General features: G+C 47.3%; 1 protein-coding gene across 1 annotated transcript in view; it reads left to right on the top strand.

The window, feature by feature from the left end:
- NDUFB11 (NADH:ubiquinone oxidoreductase subunit B11) overlaps window positions 1-25,295 on the top strand; it is a 33,861-nt gene that overhangs the window by 2,810 nt on the left and 5,756 nt on the right. Inside the window, exon 2 of the mRNA XM_035141172.2 lies at window positions 18,319-18,449. Within this exon, the coding sequence (XP_034997063.1) occupies window positions 18,319-18,449 (131 nt within the window). The remainder of the gene's footprint in view (window positions 1-18,318; window positions 18,450-25,295) is intronic.

The following is a 25,295-nucleotide window of genomic DNA, read 5'->3' on the forward strand; positions in this document are numbered from 1 at the left end:
GAAGAAGAAGAAGAAGAAGAAGAAGAAGAAGAAGAGGAGGAGGAGGAGGAGTTTGGATTTGATATCCCGCTTTATCACTAGCCTAAGGAGTCTCAAAGCGGCTAACATTCTCCTTTCCCTTCCTCCCGCACAACAAACACTGTGAGGTGAGAGACTTCAGAGAAGTGTGATTCACTTCAGAGAAGTGAAGCGAGAGAGGCACACGCTCCGGAGCTCACAGGATGGTGAAAGTGGAGGCGTAGCTTGCTCCCTCCCACAGCCGAGCCCTGAGCAATGGCTGCCTGGCCAGACATGTCTGCGTTATTGGAATAGTGGCTTGTGCAATGCACAATCTTGCCACCAGGTGGTGCTGTGAATCCACATGCCATAGCTCGGCTAGGCATTCTCCTTCATAGATGAGCATGTATTGCCTGTTCTCTTTCCTCTGTAGCTGTGGTGCCTCAGGGAAATGTTAAATATCAGGGCAAGAAAGCTAGTGTTGTTCACATTTCCCATGAGCTTTATTGCAATGTTCAGTTCAGTGTTGCCTCATTGTCTGGTGAAGTGAGGTCAAGGCTAAGAGGAAAATCTATTGTAGATTTGCAGCCATTTGTGGTGCATGGGTGGGAACCCTGGAGCTGGGCAGGGGTTGGTCCTCAAGGCTGCGCTGGCATCACCTATGGGAACACTTTCTCCTCCCTTGCCACCATTTCTGCCTTAGCTACACACCTGTAGTATCCTCTCTCATTTTTTTTACTGAACTTCAGTTACTCCTGGTTTTCACTGGCTTGCCATGAGTAGGTATGTGATGTTGAGTGGAGTGTTGTGGCTTTTCTTTCCTTGGGTTACAGCAGTCTTCTCCAGCCTGGTGCTCTCCAGATCTTGCTAAGGCTAAGGCTGATGAGTCCCACCCCATGAGTCTGAAGGGCACCAGGTTGGAGGAGATTAGATTAAAAGTATGCAGAGGTTGATGCATGTGACAAGGCAATCTATCCATTGTCTTCTGTCTCAGACATGATTCTGCTCAATTTCTGGCAAAGTAATCTTGAAAAGGGAGCACATTTTTGTCTTGAGTAAGTGTTGTGAACCATTGGAATTTACTCTGGCCAGTCAAGCAAAGGCCCATTAAATCCCTCCTTCATTAGACCTTGGGATCAGGACTCTATCAGAGGTTGTTCCCAGTGAAACCCAAGATCCAGGCAAATGGGGAGCGAATGAGGAGCCTTGTGAAAGCCTCTGCTACTCTTGACATGGGAGGGTGGAAGCTTTGAAGAGCCTTTGGCCTGCCTCCATGAGTGAACAGCTAAGATGTGCATTAGGGGAAAGGCTATGTGTAAACCTCCATTGTTGGAAGTCTGACTTTGTGCTTGTGTCCTGGCTTTATATGGGGAGAAGCAGCTGAGATGACCTAGGAATGTGGATCTCTACTGCAAGCCAAACGGAAAGTCCTTAGGCCACCAGTTGTTCCCTTTCCCTATCTTGAATCCTTTGTTGGAACTTGCACCAGCGAAGGACCCATCAAATAGGAGGGGCACTTCAGTAGATTTGAGTGCTGTCCATCCCTGTGGAAGGCCCTCCCATCAGATGTCAAAGAGAAAAACAGCTACCAGATTTTTAGAAGACATCTGAAGGCAGCCCTGTTTAGGGAGGCTTTTAATGTTTAATAGATTATTTTATTTCATTTTTCTGTTGGAAGCCGGCCAGAGTGGCTGGGGAAACCCAGCCAGATGGGCGGGGTATAAATAATAAATTATTATCATTTTTATACCAAAAAATGGTGTGAAGCAGCATTCTTTGGGCAGTAGGTGCTGATGGGGCAGGGGGAGGCATTTTTCCCCTTCCAACCTTTTACTGTCTTTGGCACTTAATAAAAAACCAAGCTCCAATCCAATGAGGTTGAGGGAGAGAGTATGTGTGTTGGGAGGGTTCTTTTGACATTGTTTTCTCTGTCAATGTTTATGATGAGAATTGTGTATTGAAGCAGTAAGCCCGTGGCAAAGTGTGAACACAGGCATAGGCTGGTGCAGTCTCTTCCAGAATTGGGCACAGTGGTTTCTTTTTTCTTAACCTGTTATTAGCTATTTAGTGTCCCTCAGCAGGGGAAGTGCACCATTTCAGGGTGGTGGCCTGATAGATGAACAGGTCTGGACAAAGCAACATGGGAATAACAGAGGCTGCATGGATTTGCAACATGTATTATTTTCTGTGTGTAGAGGGGCTACCATTTTGAATTGTATTCTGGGCAATTTAGGAAGAAGTTTCATCAGAAAATTCAGCAAGTAATCCTCCTATCTACCTTACCATTTTCCCATTATGCTAGACAGGTCTCCCCCCTCCCCGAGTTTCCTGTCTGCTGTCTCTTTATATTAATCATCAGTATTTAAACAAAGCCTCAATTTAGTACTTCAAGTGCCATTGTAGTGATGTATCTGAAGCTGGTGCTCAGTCAGTGTGCACACTACTCTGGAAGGTTGGGAGAACCTCTGGAGATGACTGGGGGGGGTGGAACTCTAGGAGGAAGAAAGGGCACATCCCATTGCACAAGTAGAAATCAGAGGGCACCCTTGGATGCCATGTGTTATGAAGGTAATTGCAGATCTTTAAAAATCACCAGGGATATAAACAGAGGAGAAGATCTGTAAGACACTGGTTTGCATTCAACATAGTACTGTGGCTAAATTTCCATCTGTTCAAATATTTTTCTTGCACAACAGGACCTTCTCCCACTCTCTTCCCCCATGCGCCCTTAAATCTGTTCTGGGCTCCCCCAAATCTGCCAGCTTGGGGCACATGCGGAGGGGGAGTTTCTTTGTGCTAGCAGAATTATTTGCACTGGCTTTAGTTGAATATGGCTCATGAGCTTTTCAGAGTTTCCATAAGTTACACTTGAATTGGGTGTTGAATTGTACAGGAAAAGCTATAAAGAAACCCAGGCCGAGTTTTATGGGCTTCCAGCCTCCCATGTTAAGAGGTGAGGTGTTGTATCTTGCACCAACTACATTCTGTACAGCCATCAAGACCTGCTCTGGATACTGTGCTGTGCAGTTCCACAGAGCCTTATAAAAATAAAGGAAGTAGAAGGGCTGGGATAAGTTTAAGGGTAGAAGTTAGTGGTCAGCTAAAGCAAGAGAGAACTTGAGTGGCTGGAAGGATGCCAGGATTGCCTTATGGTTTCAGGGAAGAGAGGATAGTAAATTGCAGGGAGAGGATTTGCATTTGGGCTTCAAATTCTTGACCTCCCCAACCCCCTCCCCTTTCTATGTCATTTAATAGCAAGGTCTCCATGGTTAATAGAGCTGAGCAGTCTTCTTATTGTCTCTGATGCCACATGTGTGAGCCATAGCTGTCAAGTTTTCCCTTTTCTTGCGAGGAAGCCTATTCAGCATAAGGGAATTTCCCTTTAAAAAAGGGAGAACTTGGCAGCTATGCTGTGAGCACCCTTCCTCTCCTCCATCCTTTAAATCTGGGCTCAGCAGCAGCTGCACCACTCTTCCACATTTTCATTTTTAGAGCTCACTGGCTAATCCCTGCCTGCAGCTATGTGGGCCAGAAGGAGCATGGTGAGGCAGTGCAGATGCATGCTATGCCAAATGGACCAGGGAACTGTTTGCCCCTGTATCTTCTTCCCTTGGGACTAGGGCCAGATTTATTAGACGGGGAGCTGTTTGCATTGTGCGGCACCACCAGGACTGCTGTGTCTGGTGAAATAAGGAGAGCTATTTTGCCCACCGCTGAGGCCTTTCACATCTTTCCCCCTCCTTCCTAGGAACTCTGGCTTTAAGGCTGTGCCCCAGATGAGAAGAATCCTAGCTTTGCAGGGTATAATGACAGCCTCAGTCCTGGCTTTGGCAGAGCTGTATGTGCTCTGATGGGTTGGGCTCCGAGCCAGCGCATCTGTTGGAAGGATAGATGGGATATCTGGTCCTCGAAGGCCCTGGGTGTACCTTCTGCAGCCTGGGCATCCTTCGTGGGTCACCTGCCTGCTGCACCTTTGCTCTGTTCTGTCTCCTCCCTAATATTCTGTTGCCTACATTCAGAGCGTCTTTGGTTCTTTAGACCTATCCTGGCTCTGTTTCTTTCCTGCCAAAGATAAGGGAAGAGCAGGATCAGGACCAGCCCAATACATTTTTTTCTATCTAGATTGCAAAATTCAGATGGCGCCACCTTCCCACTAATTAGCTACAAAGTTACTGTATGCTTGTATACTGTATGCCTTACTGTGTGCTCGTGAAACATGGGCCACTTATAAACACCATCTCCAACTCCTTGAAATATTCCATCAATTCACATCACTTGGGAAGACAGGCAAACTAGTGCCAGTGTACTGGAAGAAGCAAAGATCACCAGTGTTGAAGCAATGGTTCTTCAACATCAACTTGGTTGGACTGGTCATGTTGTTCGGATACCTGATTCTCGTCTTCCAAAGGAACTACTCTATTCCAAGCTTAAAAATGGAAAGTGTAATGCTGGTTGTCAACAAAAGAGGTTCAAAGACTCTCTCAAGGCATATCTTTAAAAATGTAGTATAAACACCGACATCTGGGAAACAACTGGCCTGCAAGCACTCCAATTGGAGAACAGCCTTTACCAAAGGTGTCTTGGGTTTTGAAGACACTCAAACTCAGGATGAAACAGAGAAACATCCTAAGAGAAAAGCACCTCACCATGATCAACTCCCGCCCGGAAACCGATGCCCCCACTGTGGAAGGACGTGTGGGTCCAGAATTGGCCTCCACAGTCACTTATGGACTCTCTGTTAAAACCGTGTTTATGGAAGACAATCTTACTCCCACCAGATGTCAAAGAGAAAACCAACTACCAGAATTTTAGAGGACCTCTGAAGGCAGCCCTGTTTAGGGAAGCTTTTAATGTTTAATAAATTATTGTATTTTAATATTTCTGTTGGAAGCCACCCAGAGTGGCGGGGGAGGCCCGGCCAGATGGGCGGAGTATAAATAAATAAATTATTATTATTATTATTATTATTATTATTATTATTATTATTACTCTGCCATGAGTGATCACCAAAGAAGTAGAATCATAGAGATATCAGCAGGCAGTTAGTGCTTCTCTACCCCTGAACACCAACCTCCTGGTGGGCAGGGAGATGGAACCCCTCTTTCCTTGGTGAAAAATTCCTCAAGTGGAAATTTATTCTCTCCATCCATCCTGGCCCCTCCCAACCCATCAGAAATACAGCAGTCACTCCTGTTCATTTCCCCTGGGTCTAATAAATGGCTAGCCCCAGGGCTCCACAGTTGCTGCCTTCTCCAAGCAGCATCGGCGCTGACACTCACAGAGCCTGTGTAAACCATTGCCTGGAGCTACAAAACCCAACTCCTGCCTACAGACGCAGCAATCAATGCCTCCTGCTCATATGCAGGCAGCTGCCCCCCCTTCCTTCTCCCAGCCCACCCTGTGCTGGGCGCTAATTATGGAGCCAGGTTCAAAATTGCTCCCAAGATGCTCCAGCGTCTCATCACATTTCCATCCAGCGCAGAGAGTATGAGTCTGTTCCAGCTCCTGGTTAATGTCACTTCAGGGGTATACAGAGAGAGCGGCTGCTAAAGTGAGCCTGGCAGGAGATTTATGGCAGCGGTGCTGCTAGGCCAGGAAAATCTCATTTCTCTACAGCAGGGGCTTCTTCATCATTCACTTATTGGGAATGGAAGTGGACTGTGGTCCCAGCACTACTGCTATATAGGGTGAAGGCACTCAGAGGTAAATTAACTGTCACTGCTCAATGCACACATTACACATAAATTAGGAGAACGTGAGCGTCCCTCTGCCCCCCCCCCCACCTCAGTCCAGTGGATTTGCAAACCGTGGTGAAGACTAACAACAATCAGCCAGCAGGTCTGTGGAGATGCAATCTAAGTGAGAGGAAGGCAGGGCCGGGAGGGGCCACGGACTCCTTACCTACTGAGCCTTCCTGATGACATCAGCCGAGAGAGCTCCCTCTTTCTATGGCAAAGTGCCTGCAGCCCACGCTTAGACGAGTGGTGATAGTGGCTGGATGTTTCTGGCAGGGCTGTGTTCACTGTCCCAGCCTGACCCAGGGGGCGGAGAGAAGAGATTGTGATCCCTTGCCATTTTCCTTCCTTCAGTTCTCCCACGCCTCGCTTTTGTTATTTCCCCACCCCTTGATATTTAGACCATAATCTCTGCAGGGCAAGACTTGCCTTTTCTGACTTCCCATGTACCAGGAAAGGCCATGTGCAGAAGGCTTCAAGTTCAATTCCTGGCATCTCCAAGCAGGGCTGCCTCGAAAAGATTGCTGTGAAATCCCAAAGAGCCATTAGCAGTCGGTGCTGACAAGGACTGGGGAACCCAGTACCCTCTCAATGTTGCTGCTGGACCACAACCCCCACCATTTCTGACCATTGGCTCTGCTGGTTGGGTAGGAGGGGATGGAGTTGGAGTCCAATACCTTCTGCAGTAGCACAAGCTCTTTATCCTTGGTATAGACAAACCCTGAGCTAAATGGGCCAAGAGGCAAGGTTCCATGATTGCATAACAAATGGGAATAAAATAGTAGTAGTAGTAGTAGTAGTTGTTGTTGTTTAGTCGTTTTGTCGTGTCCAACTCTTCGTGACCCCATGGACCAGAGCATGCCAGGCACTCCTGTCTTCCACTGCCTCCCGCAGTTTGGTCAAACTCATGTTGGTGGCTTCGAGAACACTGTCCAGCCATCTCGTCCTCTGTCGTCCCCTTCTCCTTGTGCCCTCAATCTTTCCCAACATCGGGGTCTTTTCCAAGGATTCTTCTCTTCTCATGAGGTGGCCAAAGTATTGGAGCCTCAGCTTCACGATCTGTCCTTCCAGGGAGCACTCAGGGCTGATTTCCTTAAGAATGGATAGGTTTGATCTTCTTGCAGTCCATGGGACTCTCAAGAGTCTCCTCCAGCACCATAATTCAAAAGCATCAATTCTTCGGCGATCAGCCTTCTTTATGGTCCAGCTCTCACTTCCATACATCACTACTGGGAAAACCATAGCTTTAACTATACGGACCTTTGTAGGCAAGGTGATGTCTCTGCTTTTTAAGATGCTGCCTAGGTTTGTCATTGCTTTTCTCCCGAGAAGCAGGCGTCTTTTAATTTCGTGACTGCTGTCACCATCTGCAGTGATCAAGGAGCCCAAGAAAATAAAATCTCTCACTGCCTCTATTTTTTCCCCTTCTATGAATCCCAAACCGGAATTAAGATTGCCGGAAGAAATATCAACAACCTCAGATATGCAGATGACACAACCTTAATGGCAGAAAGTGAGGAGGAATTAAAGAACCTTTTAATGAGGGTGAAAGAGGAGAGCGCAAAATATGGTCTGAAGCTCAACATCAATAATCATCACCATCATCATCATCTATACCCCGCCCATCTGGCCGGGTTTCCCCAGCTACTCTGGGTGGCTTCCAACAGAATATTAAAATAGAATAGTCTATTAAACATTAAACGCTAAAGCAAGACTCTGTTATTGTGGTTCCTCTGAAACCAGGATACAAAACATGCAAAAATAAAAGTGAAGCCTATACAACCAGCTTAAGATATTGGGAGTGGCGGAGGAGGTGTGAAGACAAAGATGACTACACCACAATCGAGACAAGGGAGCCTTAGGCCCAGACAGCCAAATGTGGCCGCTTCCAGGCACCTCTACAGCTCTTGTGCCTCTTCTTAGACTACATTTCACCCCCAAAGTGCTCTTCCCCCATTTTGAGTGCTCCTGCCTGACTGAAAGGACTTCTTGTACTGGATAACGTCTCTTACTTCCCTGAATGGGACAGAGGGTTCTGCATTCTCTGATTGGCCATGGCTCCCTGGCACGCATAGGATGATGGGGACACAGGATGGCAGTCAGACATTGTGCTAAGCTCCTCTTTTAAGGGGTGGCTATGTTGCTTTCCCTTAACCCTTGTTGCCTGTCTACTGCTTTCCTCTTTGCTACATCCTCCTATTTTGTCCATCTGTCTATCCTGCCACAGGGTGGTAACCACCGCAGGGTGACGGATTTGGGATGTCAAAGACGGATGAGTGGAGGCACACAATTTATTGTTGCTGTTAAAATTTGTATACCTCCCATTCTTATTATTATTAAAATTTGTATATATCCCTATACCCACAGGTCTCAGGGCATAAGATCTGACCCCAAAGAACCATCAGTTGTGCAGTAGTCCTGTACAAGCACCACAGAAACAACTGAGGATTGAGAAAGAGCATGGGGTGGCAATGGATTCAAACTACAAGAAAGAAGATTCCACCTAAACATTAGGAAGAACTTCCTGACAGTAAGAGCTGTTCGGCAGTGGAATTTGCTACCATGGAGTGTGGTGGAGTCTCCTTCTTTGGAGGTCTATAAGCCGAGGCTTGACAGCCATAGGTCAAGAATGCTTTGATGGTGTTTCCTGCTTGGCAGAGGGGTTGGACTGGATGGCCTTTGTGGTCTCTTCCAACTCTGATTCTAAATCAAAGTGTAGGAGCTGGTTGGATTTGGTCAAATGCATCCATTCCCGGGAAACAGTGCTGAAATCCTATCCACTAAGCATTAGAAATCCAAACATCCCTTTGCAACCATGAGGTTTGATAACTTGTGGTTTCATTCTTAAGGAAACAGCACATTGGAAGGTTAGTTTCTTGCGGTACCAGGGTGCATATTTATGGAATAAAAATGTGAATGCTTTGGCCTCTGAGTGCCCTTGGCGGTGACATCGAACGCCAGAAATAGAGAGTGGTGTTTAATCCATGAAAGTATTGAGGAAGGCAAGCTATTACAACGTGAAAAGAAGTCTGTAGGGGCCACTCTCATGCATTCTCCAAAGAGGAATGAGCAGAGTTCAAGGAATGCTTTTAAGTATGTCATGTTCCAGACAACTCTGTGGCTCAGGCCTCTCCCCCCCCCCCCCGAAGTGGCTTCTGTTCTCCTAGCTCACGTCTTAAAATGCCCCTGCTCTCCTTTGAATAGGGTATGTGCTAAGAAATCAGGTGGTCTCTTAGCATATCCTTTGGGATGGTTCCAAGAATAACTTCATTTCTGATGCCCCAAAAGAAGGACTGTGGGGGACAGGCAGCTCCAAGCCCCATCTACCCATTGCTATTGCATTAACATCTTCCGCGCTGGGTTGGCGGCACACACCTGCTTTGAGCAAGGGGGTGGGGTCAGGTGTCACAGGAGACTTGCCAATAATGGAATAATCAGCCCCCACTGACAGCTTGTCAGGGCTGACACCCCCGCTTCCTAGCTTGCCAAGTTGATGCCTGACACAATATGGGCTTGGGAGGGGGGAGCAGGTCAGGCTCTGCACGCAGCTCCTTGTTTGCACCACCCACAAAGAAACTTCACTGTCGTGCTGCCACGTTAGTGTGGAGCATGAAGCCTATTGGCTAAGGAGTTTGCACAGGGTGGTTGTGTCTCTGGAAGCAGAGTCTGCAGTAAAGGTGATCCTGTACAGCACAGGGGGAGGAGGGAGCCCTTGATACGAAAGATAAAATAATTTAAAATACAACCGCTCACATTTCCTCACTTACGTCTGCTTGTTAATGCTTATATGTGGACATCCTACAGGTGTTGGGTGATTTCCCTTTAAGTAGGCACCACTCGTTGCCAGAGGGACGTTTGAGTCACTGACAAACCCTTCCTCATTCAGGATCATGTGCAGGTGTGTGTGTTTTTTGTGTTTTGTCCCTTTTTGACTTCTTGTGTTCCATGCTGCCTGTACAATTTCTGCAGTGATGGAGGAAAAAAAGAAGTATTGGACCATAGAAATTAGGGGTGCAATCTCAGTTGAATTGTGCTGCCTCCCTATTATTACGGAATGGTAGGACATTTGTGACTATCTTTGGCAGGATTTCAAATCCACTCTTATCTAGATCCTGGCGATTATAGCTTTTAAAAATGCAAATAGAATATCCCTTGAAATCTGACACACATTTTAAAGGAGCCTGAGCCTGGGCCAAACACCTGCCTGGATCTTGCTTACATTTATTTCATGTCTCACGTGTGCATTCATTCTGCCCTTCCATCAAAAGGGCCAAGGCAGTATGCCTGTGGTTGTCTCATTTTCTCCTTGCAACAACCCAGTGAGGTAGGCTACGCTGAGAAAATGATTTCGGGCTGAAATAGTCAAGAGGGCATTCTCAGATAACCTAAGGCAGGCCTGCACCACTATGCTAGGCAGGCAGTACAAGTGTGTGGGTGGACTGGTCTCTGATGGGCTGGCCTGCGTAGCCAGTGAGGGCTGCATTCTGCTTACTTGGCCACAGGTCATTGTGGAGGAATGGCCTTGGGAGATACATGGGACCCCTGGCTTCTGCAAGGTCCATGTCTAGATGGAGCAGAGTCTCCCTAGAGGAGCCATGTGCAATTGAGCCCCAATTGCCCCACCCTTATAAGAAGGGAGGGAGACAGCTCTGGGAGCCCAGAGAGCAGCAGCTGCTACCAACAACCTTTCCCATCTACTTCAGGACTCCAGTCTTCAGGAAGGATGAACCATGCTTTCTGCAGCACCTGCTATTTGTCTCTCTCTCTGTGTGAGCACCATGCTTTTTCTCTCAGTACAAAGACTCTTTAAATATTTAAGCAGCAGCAAAGCTGCTCATGCTGTTTAATAAATCATAGTGACCTGAAACTGCTGCCTTGCCTAAGGGGAGCTCCAGAGCAAGGTGGCTCTCACTGCTGCTGGTCCTAGCAAGACGGAGAGGACAGAAAGGGAGCAGGCCGGGGAATGGATGTGCGAAGAGCTTCTGCACCAGCCTGACTGGGAGGGAAGCCCTTTGAAGCTGCACACCCACACAGGCACCCCCGCCCCCACACGTTGGTTCCATGCTTCATAACGTCATAGAATTGTAGTGTTGGAAGTCCCACCTCCTGCAGTGCCCCTGGGATTAATGCCTGGACCCGACCACGGTGCTGCTGTTGTCTTCTTCCTCCCTAAGAATATGGCTCCAAAATCTTGGTTTCTTCCAAGACCTTAATATAGCTTCTGCTATATGGTTGGGTATATGGTATAGTTCAGGGATGGGGAGTCTGTGGTCCCAGGCAGCCCCCACCCCCCTGCATGTCAGCTCCAGCCAGCAGGGCTCATGGAGTGGGGGTCCTTTGTCTCTCCTCTGCTGTATTGCAAAGCAGAGAGAAAGGTGGCAGGACTCATGAATGCATCACTGTGCCTCCTGAGCAGGAACGGGCAATGCTAAACAGTAGTATTTGGAAATGCTGCTGATCCGGACCAGGCAAGAAAGTTGCTCTCACAGACCTTTCCCTCTTCATATACATCCCATGCCAATAAAAACAAACCAGAGAGAGAGAGAGAGAATTGTCCCAGCTCTGCTGCTGAAGCAAGGAGGGAGGAAGAGAGAATTGGTTGCAAATATAGTTCCCTAGATGTGCAAGAGAGGAGGGGCGCCTGTTCTCGGAAGCCTGCTGTGACTCAGCCTGAACCAGTAAGTGGGCGAAAGAAAAAGAAGCCCCCCGCTGCGCAGGGAGGTGGGAAAGGAGAAAGAAAGAGGAGAGCTGGGTGGCATGGAGCAGGGAAGCTCAAGGTGCCCAAACTGGTCCTTTGACCAACTTGACATCTTCTCACCACCAGCCCTACTGGAGGTCTTGAGGGTTCTGTACATCACCAGGTCAGCATGCCTGCAGACATGTCGCTTCTGTATGGTTCCAAGGAGGCAATCAAAACAAATGTGCCTGTCTGCATGCATGCATGTGGGCTGCTGCAGGAGAATTTGCTCCTTTGGAAGACTGCTCTCACCCAAGCACTTCATCCTTCACAGCCCCAGTGCCTGGAACTGGGCAAAAAGGAGTATCCAAGCAACGGCCTAATGAGATCTCATCTCTCCTGTTTTTGTTAGCTCTCTGAAATTTCCTTCTCTCCCTCCCTCAATTTTGGGGTGTGTGTATGGTTGGGGAGATAAACCCCAAATTTCATCACACAGATAGTTGGTTGACATGACAAGGAAAGCACACACTGCCATAGTAGGCTGGAAGTGCAAGTAAATCTGCTAGGGGAACAGGTGTCTCTCTGAACCAGGATGTTCCCTGTTCCTGTGAGTCTATGCTAGGCTGCAGGGCAGTTGGGAGATGCCTGGGAACCTGTGTGTGTGTGTGTGTGTGTTACAGTAAGTGCCACACTTCTTAAATGGGGTGGGGGGAAGGGAAGATGCTGGTACTGCATACCCTTGAGAACCCCCAGAAAAAGCATTTCTGGGAACTGACTATTTTTAATAAGGGGTTGGTGCTGTGCTGCTTTTATTGTAATTATTTGTATGGCTTTTATTGCTTTTTAATTATTACAGTTCTTATTTTATCTGTAAGCTGCCTTGAGTCCCCCCAGGGAGAAAGGTAGGGAAAATTAATTAATTAAGTTTGTATGCCACCCTTCATCTGAATATCACAGGGTGGTTCAGGACATAAAAATTCAAGATGAGAACACAAAATACATAATAAAATCCAAAACAAACCAATAACACCCCCCCCCAATTTTTTTAAAAAAGGCCATAAAATGTTGATCCTCCTCCTCCTCCTCCTCCTCCTCCTCCTCCTCCTCCTCCTCCTCCTCCTCCTCCTCCTCCTCCTCCCACTTCCCCATAATGCCCAGGTTGGAACTGTTTTTGTCTAGCAGAGTTATTTTCGAAAGAGCACACTTTCCTTTCGCAGGTCCTTGCAGTGGGCTTCCACACACTGGGGCCCAAAAGCTTTAGGGAAAGCAGGACCCTCTCTGCATGTTCTCCCTACGTTGCACTGTTGGCTTCCAGACTTGCGGTGCTGATCCTTGTGCAGCTTGGTGTGTCGTGTGTCTGGCTTGAGTGTTGGGTCTGCCTCTCCTCTCTGAGGAGCTTGGCCTCCCCTTGTTTCACTACAGAAGAAGCCGCTGGAGGGCATGCATGTGTCCAAAAGAGTTCTGCACCTCTGCTTGAATTAATAATGCCAGGCAGATTCTGACCCCTTTGTAGCTTGAAGGGCTGGCGGGACACAAGCCATGCATTCATGTCTGGGGGAGTGAGGAGGGAGCGCTGCTGCCTGAAAGTTCAGAGGCAGCCACATAATAAGCAGCTAGAGAACAAGGACTCTCACTCTGCAAAAGAATCCATCTCATAGGCACAAACGCTCAAGCTTAGTCCAGGCTATTGAATATCATGCTTAACTCCCCTTAACACACACTCCATTCGTTTCCATTAGTATATTTTACAAAAGTCAGGGTAATTGTCTCCCCTTTCCATTTGCATAGCTCAGGGTTTTGACACCATTGCAGACTCTTTTAGTTATTCCAGGCTCAGCAAAAATGGCTATCAAAGAGCCTTTCCCAATCCATTGCTTTCCAGGTGTTTTGGATTATAACTCCCATCATCCGCAACCAGCTCAGCTGTAGTCCAAGGCATCTGGAGGGTACCAGGAGGCGAAAGGCTGCTGTATAGCAATTAATGTAGAGTGGGACCAGGACTTCTGCTGAACACACAGAGGAAGGAATTGAGCATACTCTATAGCAGCTTGCCAGCAGAACAGCCCCCTTTCCCTGACCTGCACACTTTTAAAATAAAAAAAGTTATGATGTTTTATTTCTTTCTTTTGACAGAGTGATAATCATAAATAAATAAATAAGAATAAAAATATACAGTCCATCACCAAGACCATTCCATTGTGACTATCCAACCTCCCAAAATTTCAACACCTCTTGCGATGGTTTGACCCCTTTTCTGTTTTAACAGTACAAATTCTACAAACACCTTCCATTTCTCATCAAAATCATTTCTCCTGTATATTCCCCATCTTACCTTAATGGCACATGTTAATTTATCATTAATCATTAATGCACACTGTAAGATATAATTGTGAGCAATAAATATTTTTTTTTAATGCACCCTGTTCTGGGGAGCTCTCCCAACCTGCCTAGAGCCAATTTGGGAAGGGCACAGGGGGAGAAGAGGGGGAGAAAGCTCTGTTGCACTAAAGGAAGTCCTTCCATGGGACTTGTGGGTTGACTCCAACCCAAAGTTGCATTCATTTCTCCAATGAAAAATTTGAAATTTTAGAGAACACTGGAAAAAAGAGTCTGTGAAATAATTTCCCCTTTTGGAATGAATAAGGGGTATAAAGATTTTTACGCAAGTAAATCTACATGATTAGGGGATGCTAATTCTTGTTTAAACTCTAGGAATATTACAACACTTGCATCAAATATGCATTTCTGCACCTATGTTGCTGTCATCTCCATGGAAGGAGCAAGTGGGGGCTTTGCTTTCTTGCAAATTGCTGCTTGTCTTCTTTTGAAGAACTTTGATTTAATTTGGAGATACTAGAAGCAAGTATCCGGCTTCTGCTGTCCTTCTGCTTGTACAAAACTAAAGCTACACTCCTATATGTAGAGTGCTATATTTACCTGGGAGTAAGCCCCACTGAACTCAGAGAGGCTTGCTTCTGAGTAGACATAAATAGCACCACACTGTAAATCATTAATATCTTTGGGGTTGTATGCAACATTGCATGCATGAAGTTCCAGTCACAGAAAAAGCCTTCCTCTGCTCTGCTCTCCCCACATGTCCTCAAAATCTTCTCCAGAGGATCCCCCACCCCTCTTGAGCATATATTAAAGGTGCACGGGGGGCTGCAAGGGAGAAGAGGGGAAAGTTCCATTGTGCAAGCAGAAGTCTGCTGTGCTAGTGGAACAGCAGGATTGAATATAACCCATAAGGCTGAAATTCTCGGTGTGTAATCATCACTAAACATCATAGCTTTCCATGGAGGGGATGCACTGGGACACCTGATCTCTGTGATCACAGACAGGAGGAGGAGTTATGCTAAGACCAGACCACATCATTACCGAGGAGGCAGGTTTAGTCATTGTTTGAAGACTATCCTTGCCTCCAGGTCTGGTCTTCACCAGAAGGATGCTGGAATCAACAAAGGAGACCCACATGACCATAAGGTACTGCTGTGCAATACTAGGTCAATGATTCATAAGACCACTGCCATCCATGGAGGATTTGACCTGGCATGTGTAACAGAGACTTGGTTGGACGAGGTGTATGGTCCTGTTCTTGCTGCTGCTTGTCCACCAGGTTTCTCTTATGCACAGCAACCCAGGTCACGTGGGTGGGGATGCAGTGGGGGAGGGGGTGCAGTCATTAGCTTGCACCAGGCATCCTAACGGGAAGACCCAGTTTTCTGAGTGAATGTTCTGGAAGTTGGGTAATGGGGGCAGTACAGGATTCTTTTTGGTGTACCAAACTCCCCACTGCACCAAGGATTCTCTGTCTGAGCTGCTTTCGGTCGTGGTGGATGTTCTCCTGGAGACACCTAGTTTGGTTGTCCTAGGGAATTTTAATATCCATGCCGACGCGACCTCACAAGGAACAGCTCAGGACTTCATGGAAAGCATGGCCTCCAGGTGGCTGTCCCTGAATAAGTTTGGCCCAACTCATAGTCACAGACATGCCTTAGACCTGGTGTTCACCTCTATAGACGTGGGTGATCTGACACTTAAGTCAAAGCAAAACAAAATGGTCAGATTACTTCCTGGTGCAACTGGATTTCTCTGAGACCCTTCCCCTCTGCAGGGAGGTGGGACCAATTCAGATGGTCCACCCCCACCACTTAATGAATCCAAATGGTTTCCAGAGAGTGGTAGGGGATGTTTTATTTCCTGTTGATGGCCTTTTACCTGATTCCCTTGTGGCCCGCTGGAATGCAGAGTTAACTAGGGCTATCGACTGTCTGTCTCCCAAGCGCCCTCTCTGATTGCATGGAGCTCGGACAGCCCAGTGGTTTTCCCCAGAGATGAGGGCGATGAAACAATCACTGAGGCAGCTAGAGCGCCAGTGGCGGAAAAGTCATTCTGAATTGGTTAGAGTTCAACGTTAAGCCTACCAAGTGGTGATTGCGGCGGCAAAGAGGACCTTCTTCACCGCCTCTATTGCATCTGCAGAAAGCAGCAGGAGACTCTTTCAGGTGGTTCACAATCTTAACGGAACCACCTTCACCATCAGGGCCTGGTGAGGACCGCAAGACCTCCAAGTTTTTTGCAGATAAAGTCGCTCAAATTCAGAAAGAGGTAGACTCCACCATGGGACCAAGGCCAGGGTGGGAGAGTGCTAGAGTCCTGTCTAGTCAAGTCACATGGGATCAATGCTGATCTGTTACCTCTGAGGATATGGACAAGCTGCTTAGATGAGTGAAACCAACCACCTGTCTCCTTGATCCTTGCCCATTCTGGCTCATAAAAACAAGCCGGGATGGTCTGGGCGATGGGCTCTCCAGGGTGCTGAAAGCCTCCCTCTGTGAAGGAGTCTTCCCAGACCTGCTTAAAGAAGCTTCTTAAAAAACCATATTTGGGCCCAACCAATATGGCCAACTATCACCCAGTCTCAAATCTTCCATTATTGGGCAAGGTGATTTGAGCGGTTAGGGTGTTCAGACGCCTGGGCTCTCACTAGTGGGGTGCCTCAGGGTTTCATCCTCTCCCCATGCTTTTTTACATCTATATGAAGTACAGATTAATTCTGTGTCCAGGGCAGCTGTTTATCAGCTCCATCTGGTAGGCAGGCTAAGACCCGTGGACTGTCTTGCCAGAGTGGTACATGCTCTAGTTATCTCCCGCTTGGACTATTGCAATGCGCTCTATGTGGGGCTACCTTTAAAGGTGACCCGGAAACTACAATTAATCCAAAATGCAGCAGCTAGACTGGTGACTGGAAGTGGCTGCCAAGACCATATAACACCAGTTCTGAAAGACCTACATTGGCTCCCAGTACGTTTCCGAGCACAATTCAGAGTGTTGGTGCTGACTTTTAAATCCCTGAACAGTGTTGGCCCTGTATATCTGAAAGAGCATCTCCACCCCCATCTCTCAGCCGGTACACTGAGGTCCTCCTCTGAGGGTCTTCTGGTGATTCCCTCACTGCGAGAAGCAAAGTTACAGGGAATCCTGTGGAACACCCTCCCATTAGATGTCAAGGAAATAACTACACAATTTTTAGAAGACATCTGAAGGCAGCCCTATTCAAGGAAGTTTTTAATGTTTAATGTTGTATTGTGTTTTAATTTTTTGGAAACCAGCCAGAGTGGCTGGGAAAGCCCAGCAAGATGGGTGGGGTATCTGTATATATAAAAATGTAAACTGACCATGTTTGCTTGTCTTGACTTTTCGCCAAAACCGCTTGACCAATTGCGTTCAAATTTGGACACAATGTCACATGCGAATAAGTGATTCTACACATACCGTTTGCGTAGACAGACATCACAACAACGCCAGGTTAAACCCCCAAAACACCGTGTTCCATAAAACACCACTCAGCCAAAAGTGCATGCTGGGAAATAGAACCAAGAAGCTGCGTCTCCAAGGGCGGGTCAGAGAAATAGAAGGCGGCATCCAAGGGCGGCATCCTGAGAAATAGAAGGCCGAATCTGCGTCTCAGCCACCAATATGCTATAACGGCCATTCCTCCACAAAGGGCCACGCCATCCTGTCCCAAAACACCTCAGCTCAGGTTTTCAGGGAACGGAGCTGGGGACTCGCCTGCGTTGCAGGTGAGGGCAGGACGGGGACAGGATAGCTCAGGTTTGCAGGGAACAGAACTGGAGACCCACAGCAATGCGTGGCAGGGCCAGCTAGTAAATAATAAAATGATTAGGACTATGATTATCCTTGAAGTACATACCTTCCTATGCGCCCTTTGCAGTATCAGACTTGACATCCACTGGTTCATACACTCCCATGTTTTTCTCCTTAAACTTTTGCCCTTCTGTGTGCCTGAAGGTTTCCAGTTTTGGCCTCTCAGCAATTTCATCTTCTTAAGTTGATGTTTTGGGCAGGGAAGTGACTGTATCACCTGTGGTGGGGATGGAGGCAGACGGGCAGTTGGGATTGAATATAGCAGAAATGGCATGCAGTGCAAAAAAGCCTTTCCCTAAGGATAGAAGCTGCATGGCTTTGGCAGGAGATGATTACTCCTGGTGCCAAAGACAAATAAGAACTGTTGTTGTTGTTGTTGTTGTTGTTGTTGTTGTTGTTGTTGTTGTTGTTATGCTTATTGCTTGAGGTTTTCTTTATTGCTGTTTATATTTGGTTTTAATGTTTTTTGTTATTTCTGTTTTTATTATGTAAGTCACTCTGAGAGCTGTCTGTGTAAAACACAAGTATTAATAGTAATAATTGTAGTTTTTGTTTATTGTAAGCTGCCCAAAGGACTTTTTATGGGGCAGCAAAAAAGGAGAAATTACTGACCTGTGTGTTATTACTGGTTATTACTGTGTTATTACTGGCTGAGCATAGGAGCTGCTTCTTGGCTTGCTCAGAACAAGGGCCTGTTTTTTCCATGCTTGCTGGCTGACTGTTTGCATCTTTCCCTTCCAGAACCCAGATTACCATGGCTTTGACTCAGATCCCGTCATTGACGTCTGGAACATGCGTGCAGCCTTCTTTTTTGGCATATCCATTACCATTGTCTTGGGCTCCACCTTCGTGTGCTATCTGCCGGACTACGGGTAAGGTCCATTTGGGAAACCTTGTTCCAAGCTGTGCTGAGACTTGCAGGCTTTTCATCCCTCACACAGAGACTCAGGGCAGCCCACTCATAGGCAAGATGAGGCAACCACCCCAGGGCAGCAGATCTGGCACCCAAGGGAGGCATTGCTAAGGCTGCTGCCACAGTGGCAGAGCCAGCTGCTGCGTGCTCCCTGGAGGCCGGATCTCCTGCCGCCTCAGCAGCCTTCCACCGCACAGTCTCTCTGAGAATAGGAGGCACTGCTGGTCTCATCCCACCCCTAGGGGGGAAAGCATGGTGGCTGCCCTCCAAAGTCCTCTGGGCTCTGCTCCCACTTTGCATGATTCAGAGCATCTCCCCGCCCTGCAACAGCCTTTGTTTCTCACTTCCGCCATTGAGTGAGGTTCATTTGATTCCCCGCCCTTTTTCTGATGTAGAGCTTCACTTGCCTCCTTGTTTCTGATGTAGATCTACTTTATCCCCCCTTCTGTGGGGTGGGGGGTGGGGGTGGGGGTGGTGCATTTTGAGGTTTGTCTCAGGCACCAAAATGTCTTGGGCCATTCCTGCAGAGATTCTTCAGTCCAGATGTTTTGGGGCAGGGCAGGGCACCCAACTTCTCTGCTTCTGACCTGTAGCTTCCTCCTAAGTCCATTCATTTCCTGAAGCACATCCTGGATCTCCCAACCCCTTCCTCTCATCCTGCTTCCCCATGAAGTGCTTCTGTCCCTGTTTTCAGACTCCTTCCAATTTCCGGTCTCAATTTTGACCAAACATTTCCCTTTTGTTGTTGCTGTTGTTATTTTATTTTCAAGGACAAGGAAAGGAAAAAGATAAAAGAAGACAAATGACAACAACAACAACAACAACAACAACAACAACAACAACAACAACAACAACAACAACAACAATTTATTTGTGCCCCGCCCATCTGGCTGGGTTTCTCCAGCCACTCTGGGCAGCTTCCAACAAAAATTTAAAATACATTTAAATGTCACACCTTAAAAACTTCCCTGAACAGGGCTGCCTTTACAGACGGGAATAATAATATTACACAAATAATGCTAATAATAACAGTAGACCACCATCAGTTCACATTGCTGATACTATGACTGTCAGTACACAAATCTTAAATTAAACATATAAATTAATATAAGCCCTCCAGAAGTCCAAATCAGTATCCAGACGAACTTTATGCCCATATGAAATATGTTCAAATGTAGTCAGGAGAATGATCCCTCTCCAAAGTGGCTTCCGGAGAGTCTCTCCCCCTAAAATGTTGTCTTGCAGAATTGCCTCTGGCAGCAATCTCCCTCGGTCTTGAGTATGAAGAAGGAGGCAGCAAGTGTTAGCTGGGAGGGCTGCAAAGCTGGGAAGGAATTTGTGAAGCTTCTGGACCTAACTCCCTTCCTTGTACAGGATCCTCAACAAGCTTGTGCAGGCTTAACCAGACAGAACACCTCGGTGTTATTCTTGGGGGTCGGGGGAGAACACAGAATGCTTTGCCGCTAAATCTGACTGATTAAATGTTATTGCCCAACACTTAGGCACCCCAAAGTCAGGATAGGCCTTCTGCTTCCCAGATTGGCACGAGCGAAATTCCTCTTGCCCTCCTCTGCATGCCAGGCTTTCCACCACAACCATTCCAAGGCGGATGCAGCTCCTCTTGGGCTTCTGTCACCTTGGCCATGACTCTGTGGGAGCCACAGTGGGGCTTCTCCCTGCAAAGCTAGAGTGCCCGAGAAACAGCTGTAATAGGAAGGCCACTTTTACTGAGAGTGGAGGTCCTTCCTTCAGCTTTACAAGGAAATAACATGTTGCAAGAGGAAACAAAAGGGGGAAAGGCTACTGAGAGGGATGCTGTAGTCTTCCATCATTATTTTAGGGTGGGAAGCTGGCCAACTTATTTCCCTCCCCCCTCTTAGGAGCCTGGATAGTAGAGGAAAAAGGGCCTTCTAGGAGAAGGCAGGTGTATTGGGAACTAGACACTTCCCTTCCCATGCCAACTAAAATAGCCTCCTGGACCTAAGTCTAGTTTCTGGACTGGAAGCCATTTTCCTCAATAACTAGGAAGGTGAAAAATTGTTGCGGGTTCAGAGGATCTGGTTGGGATGGAGTTAGGGTGGTGGTTGGAGGATGGAATATCCCTGATAATTGGCTGCATATTCTGAATGGAGCTCCCCCCCCCCCGGTAGCAACATTGTCCTTGCATTTGTATGTGTGTGAGAATAATCTGGACCAAGTGACCTTAGGAGGGGCAACCTGAGCCAGTGGTTAATGAGTGCTCTTGGCTTTTTAGGTTATTTATATCATGTCCTATCCTGAGAGTTTAGGCCAGCTAATGCCTCTGAATGATACAGAAGAGTTTTGTGGCTTGCAAAGGGCTCTTAGGAGAACTAGGAAATATTATAAAATATTGCTAATATAAAGTGGTATAGAAAGAAGGAGAAGAGGAAAAGGAAGAAGAAAGAGGAAGGAGTGGGGAAACTCATTCCTGGGGGCAAGTTGTGTCCCTCTGGGTCTCACTATCTGAACTGGCTATACCTCTGCTCCCCAGGCCACACCCTTCACTGGGACCCTGGATTTCTGCCAAAATCCCAGGTGTTTTTGCCTGGCTGCAATGTGTCCTTGAGCATCTACCATGCAACAATGAAGTGTCCATTCTTTGCTCAGCTTACTTTGCCTGTCACCATTGCTCTTGCAAGGTTACTCAGAAGGGACTGCAGCCCCCAGCTGAAGGAGTCCAAGGGACGTGGCTCGCTTGCAACAGTGTGTGTGTGTGTAAGCTGGCCTGCCCTCGCTTCTGCCCTTTCCTCCTATGTTGGCAGGTAGGCTGGTGCAGATGGGATGTTCTTGCTCTCACAACCATGGTTAAAAGAATGGCGTAGGCGGCAGGAGCAGGGCTCGCTCTCCCCTCTTGGGTGCAAACCCCTCCGGCCCACTTTTCAACTAAAGTGAAGTGTTCCATTAGCATCAATATGATCCACCACCAGGAGCCAGTGAAGCGTTGTAGTGGCAAGTGTGCTAGACTACGATTCAGCCTCCCTGGGTGGCCAGTCGCTGTCTTTCAGCCTAGACTAGCTTCTTCTGAGGGTAAAATGAGTGGGACAGAGGAAGCAGGTATACCACCTTGACTAGAGGGCTCCTGTTTAACTGTGGCTAACTGGTATAGATGTAACATCTGAATCAGGCTGGAGGAGAGAGAGCCCACAGTCCTGTAGCCACTCCTAGCCTCTGCCCCAACCCATATTAAGTGCTTCTCAAGAACAAAAGACCCACAAATAAATCCTACATCTAGAAGACACAGACCTTCTAATGATAATTTTAAAATGATATGTCTACACACAGTTTTTCATAATATATTCTGCTTTCTGATTGAGTTTTTCCGCTCAGTTTTGTTTTTGTTTTTTAAGGAAGGTAGATGTCTGGCTTGGGTGAGCTGAGCAGCGAGAGAAATGCCCCCTCGCCCGGCTGAAGCTTTTCCCCATCCATTGCGAGGGATTTCCTGCACACTTCAGGTGTTTTCTCTGTGATAATGAGGGCTAGACAAATACGTTTGTTTTTCTTCTAGGGAAGCTGCATTTCTCAGGATGCTGGGTGAATAATGGATTATACTTGCTTGTGAGTGAGTCAAAGCGAGGTTGTGGGGATATGTGCAGCAGAAAAGGGGAGGGAAGCACCTTGGAAATCTGGTTAGAGCAGCAGGCTGTGCCTGAATGGCAGCTGGCGGGTGGTGCAACATCCACGAGAAGCTTTCTTCTCCCTCTGTGCCTCTAAAGCCAGGGATGGGGAGGCCTGTGGTTCTCCAGTGCTGCCAGACTCCATCTCTCTTTATCTCCGGCCATTGGGCCCTGCTGAGCACAACAGCCTCCGATGGACACGGGTCCCCCACCCTGGCTTTAACGGCATTAGCACCCACACCCACCTCTTCTCCATCCCTGCTCCCCAGCAGCCCTCCCAGTCTGCCTTCCAAACCCCAGCCTGGTCTTGGCTTTGCGAAGACAAGGCAGGCTATTTAGAGGGCAAGTTGTGGAAATTCACCGCTGCTCAAGAGCCACTAGAAGTTATTTTGGTGGTGCACTAGCTGGAGCTAGGTGTGCGCGTGTATATTTAGCTTATGGGATATAGATAGAGCCTCGGCCCAGAGCTGGGAGCTGTGCTGTTTTGGCTGGCAAGGAGGGGCAGGTTACAGCCTGGCTCTCTCTGCTGCTGACGCACATCGAACCTTCTGATCAGAAGCGGCTTGCGCAGCTCCTGCTCCCATCCGTTCTGACTGTGCAATAGACTCTGTAGAGGAGCATTGCTAATGAGCAAGCCTTTGCCCTCAGCTTTTGAGCTGAGATGGGAACCTAGGAGTCCTGATGCGCAGCTTCCTCCTTCTCATCTTCTGAGACAACACATTCCTCTTACAGCTAAGACTACAGACCGGCTCTTTGTTTGTCTCCTTCCCATCCGCTCCCAGTTCTCCTAAACATTGTTCGGGGCTTGTGTTGTCCTGTATTACTGAGGAATGGGGGTGGGGGGCTTCTGTTGGGCAAACAGACAGGTGAACTGGGAGTTGAAAGGGCAAAGCTGTACACTGAGAGCCATGTAGAGGTGTGGTCAGGGAACATATTCCATGGTTTGTACTGCAGCACTGCAGAAATTAGAACCGGGTCCAGAATTCAGCATTTAGAGAATTTGTACCCTTGCAGAGCTTTCTGGGTACTGGAAACTGTGGAACTGGGGGAGGCGGTGGTCCTCCTGGTGCTGCTGGGCTCCTGTGGCAGATATGGGGGGTGTGTGCTTCATTCTTTCCTTGTTTTGCTGGGCTTTTTTCTCTGCCAGCCCCCACTACTCAAGTGGCTTTCCCACCTCTACCAGATATGTGACTGGCTTATCAAGATAAAAAAATTCCTTCAGTAGCACCTTAAAGACCAACTAAGTTTTTATTTTGGTATGAGCTTTCGTATGCATGCACACTTCGTCAGATACACTTGAAACAGAAGTGTCAGACCCTTATATATATACAGAGGGTGGTGGGGGTGGGTGGGAATGGGTGATGGGCTGATGGGAGTTGTAAACCTGTAGATGGCTGTTAACGACTGCTGATGACTGCAATTAGTCCTGGGGGGGGGGAAGCAAGGGCTGAGGCGCTAAAGAAAGCTTGATCATGCATAATGAGATAAGAATCCGATGTCTTTATTCATCCCAGTTGGCTCCATGGTTTTAAGCTTGGTAATCAGTTCCAATTCAGCAACTTCTCTTTCCAGTCTGTTCCTGAAATTTCTCTGTAATAAAACAGCTGCTTTGAGATCTTGTATAGAATGTCCTGGGAGATTGAAGTGTTCTCCTACTGGTTTCTCTGTCTTATGGTTCCTGATGTCAGATTTATGTCCATTTATCCTTTGGCGTAGGGTTTGGCCTGTTTGTCCAATATAGAGAGCTGAAGGGCACTGTTGGCATTTGATGGCATACACAATGTTAGAAGATGAGCAATTAAATAGTCCTGAGATGGTATGTTGGATGTTGTTGGGGTCAGTAATGGTGTTGTCCGGGTGTATGTGGCAGCAAAGTTGGCATCTGGGTTTATTGCAGGCTCTGGTACCAGTGTCCATGTTAAGTCTGGTGGCTGTCTGTAGGCAATGAAAGGTCTTCCTCCCAGAGCTTGAGAAAGAGAGCTGTCATTGTCCAGGAGAGGCTGTAGATCTCTGATGATGCGTTGTACTGTTTTCGCTTGGGAGCTGTATGTGATGACTAGTGGTGTTCTGTTATTTTCTTTTTTGGGTCTGTCTTGCAGCAGGTTCTCCCTAGGTATCAGTCTGGCTCTGTTGATCTGTTGTTTAACTTCATCAGGTGGATATTTTAGTTCTAAAAAGGTTTGCTGTAGATCTCTTAGGTGAGATTCTCTGTCTGTAGAGTTGGAACAGATGCGGTTGTAACGTAGGACCTGGCTGTATACGATGGATTGTTTGGTATGTTTGGGATGGTAGCTAGAAGCATGTAGATATGTTTGTCGGTCAGTTGGTTTTCTGTATAAGGTGGTGTCTATACGTCCACCCTGTATTTTTATTGTAGTATCCAAAAATGTATTTCTTGCATAGATTGGTTCATTGTTAGGTTGATGGTGGGGTGAAAGTCACTGAATGTCTGGTGGAAGGTTTCCAGGGTCTGTTGTCCATGTGTCCAGATAATAAAAATATCGGCAATGTATCGTAGGTACAAGAGAGGTTTGAGTGGGTAGTAGTCTAGGAAACGTTGTTCTAAATCTGCCATGAAGATGTTGGCATACTGTGGGGCCATGCGGGTGCCCATGGCTGTGCCGCTGATCTGGAGGAACAGGTCATCACCAAATTTGAAGTGGTTGTGGGTAAGGACAAAGTGGCAGAGTTTGGTAGCAAAGTCCGCTGTGGTTTTATCTGAAATGGTGTTCCTTATGGCTTGTAAACCATCATTGTGTGGGATGTTGGTGTATAGAGATTCCACATCCATAGTGGCTAGTATAGTATTGTTAGGAAGATTGTTCAAAGATTGTATTTTCCTCAGAAAATCTGTGGTGTCACGTACGTAGCTGGGAGCACTGATAGCATATGGTTTCAGAACAGAGTCCATATAGCCAGAATGGCTCATCCAGGTTAGAGAAGCAGCACGGGAGAGAGAGGCGCAGAAGGACAAAGGACAAGGGGGTGGGGAACAGAGGCCCCTTTCTGGCTCCCACCATTACTGCAGGCATCACAAGTCCTGTCTCTGCCTTCATGGTGTTTCACCCACAGCTGCTGCAAATCAGACCCCAGGAACCACAGAAAGACCAAGACGCAGCAGGCAGAGTATATTTGGTGTAATTCTGAGCAAACAGCATTTGTGTCCTATC

The sequence above is a fragment of the Zootoca vivipara genome, chromosome 16, assembly GCF_963506605.1.
Source record: "Zootoca vivipara chromosome 16, rZooViv1.1, whole genome shotgun sequence".
In the NCBI taxonomy this organism is placed as follows: domain Eukaryota; kingdom Metazoa; phylum Chordata; class Lepidosauria; order Squamata; family Lacertidae; genus Zootoca; species Zootoca vivipara.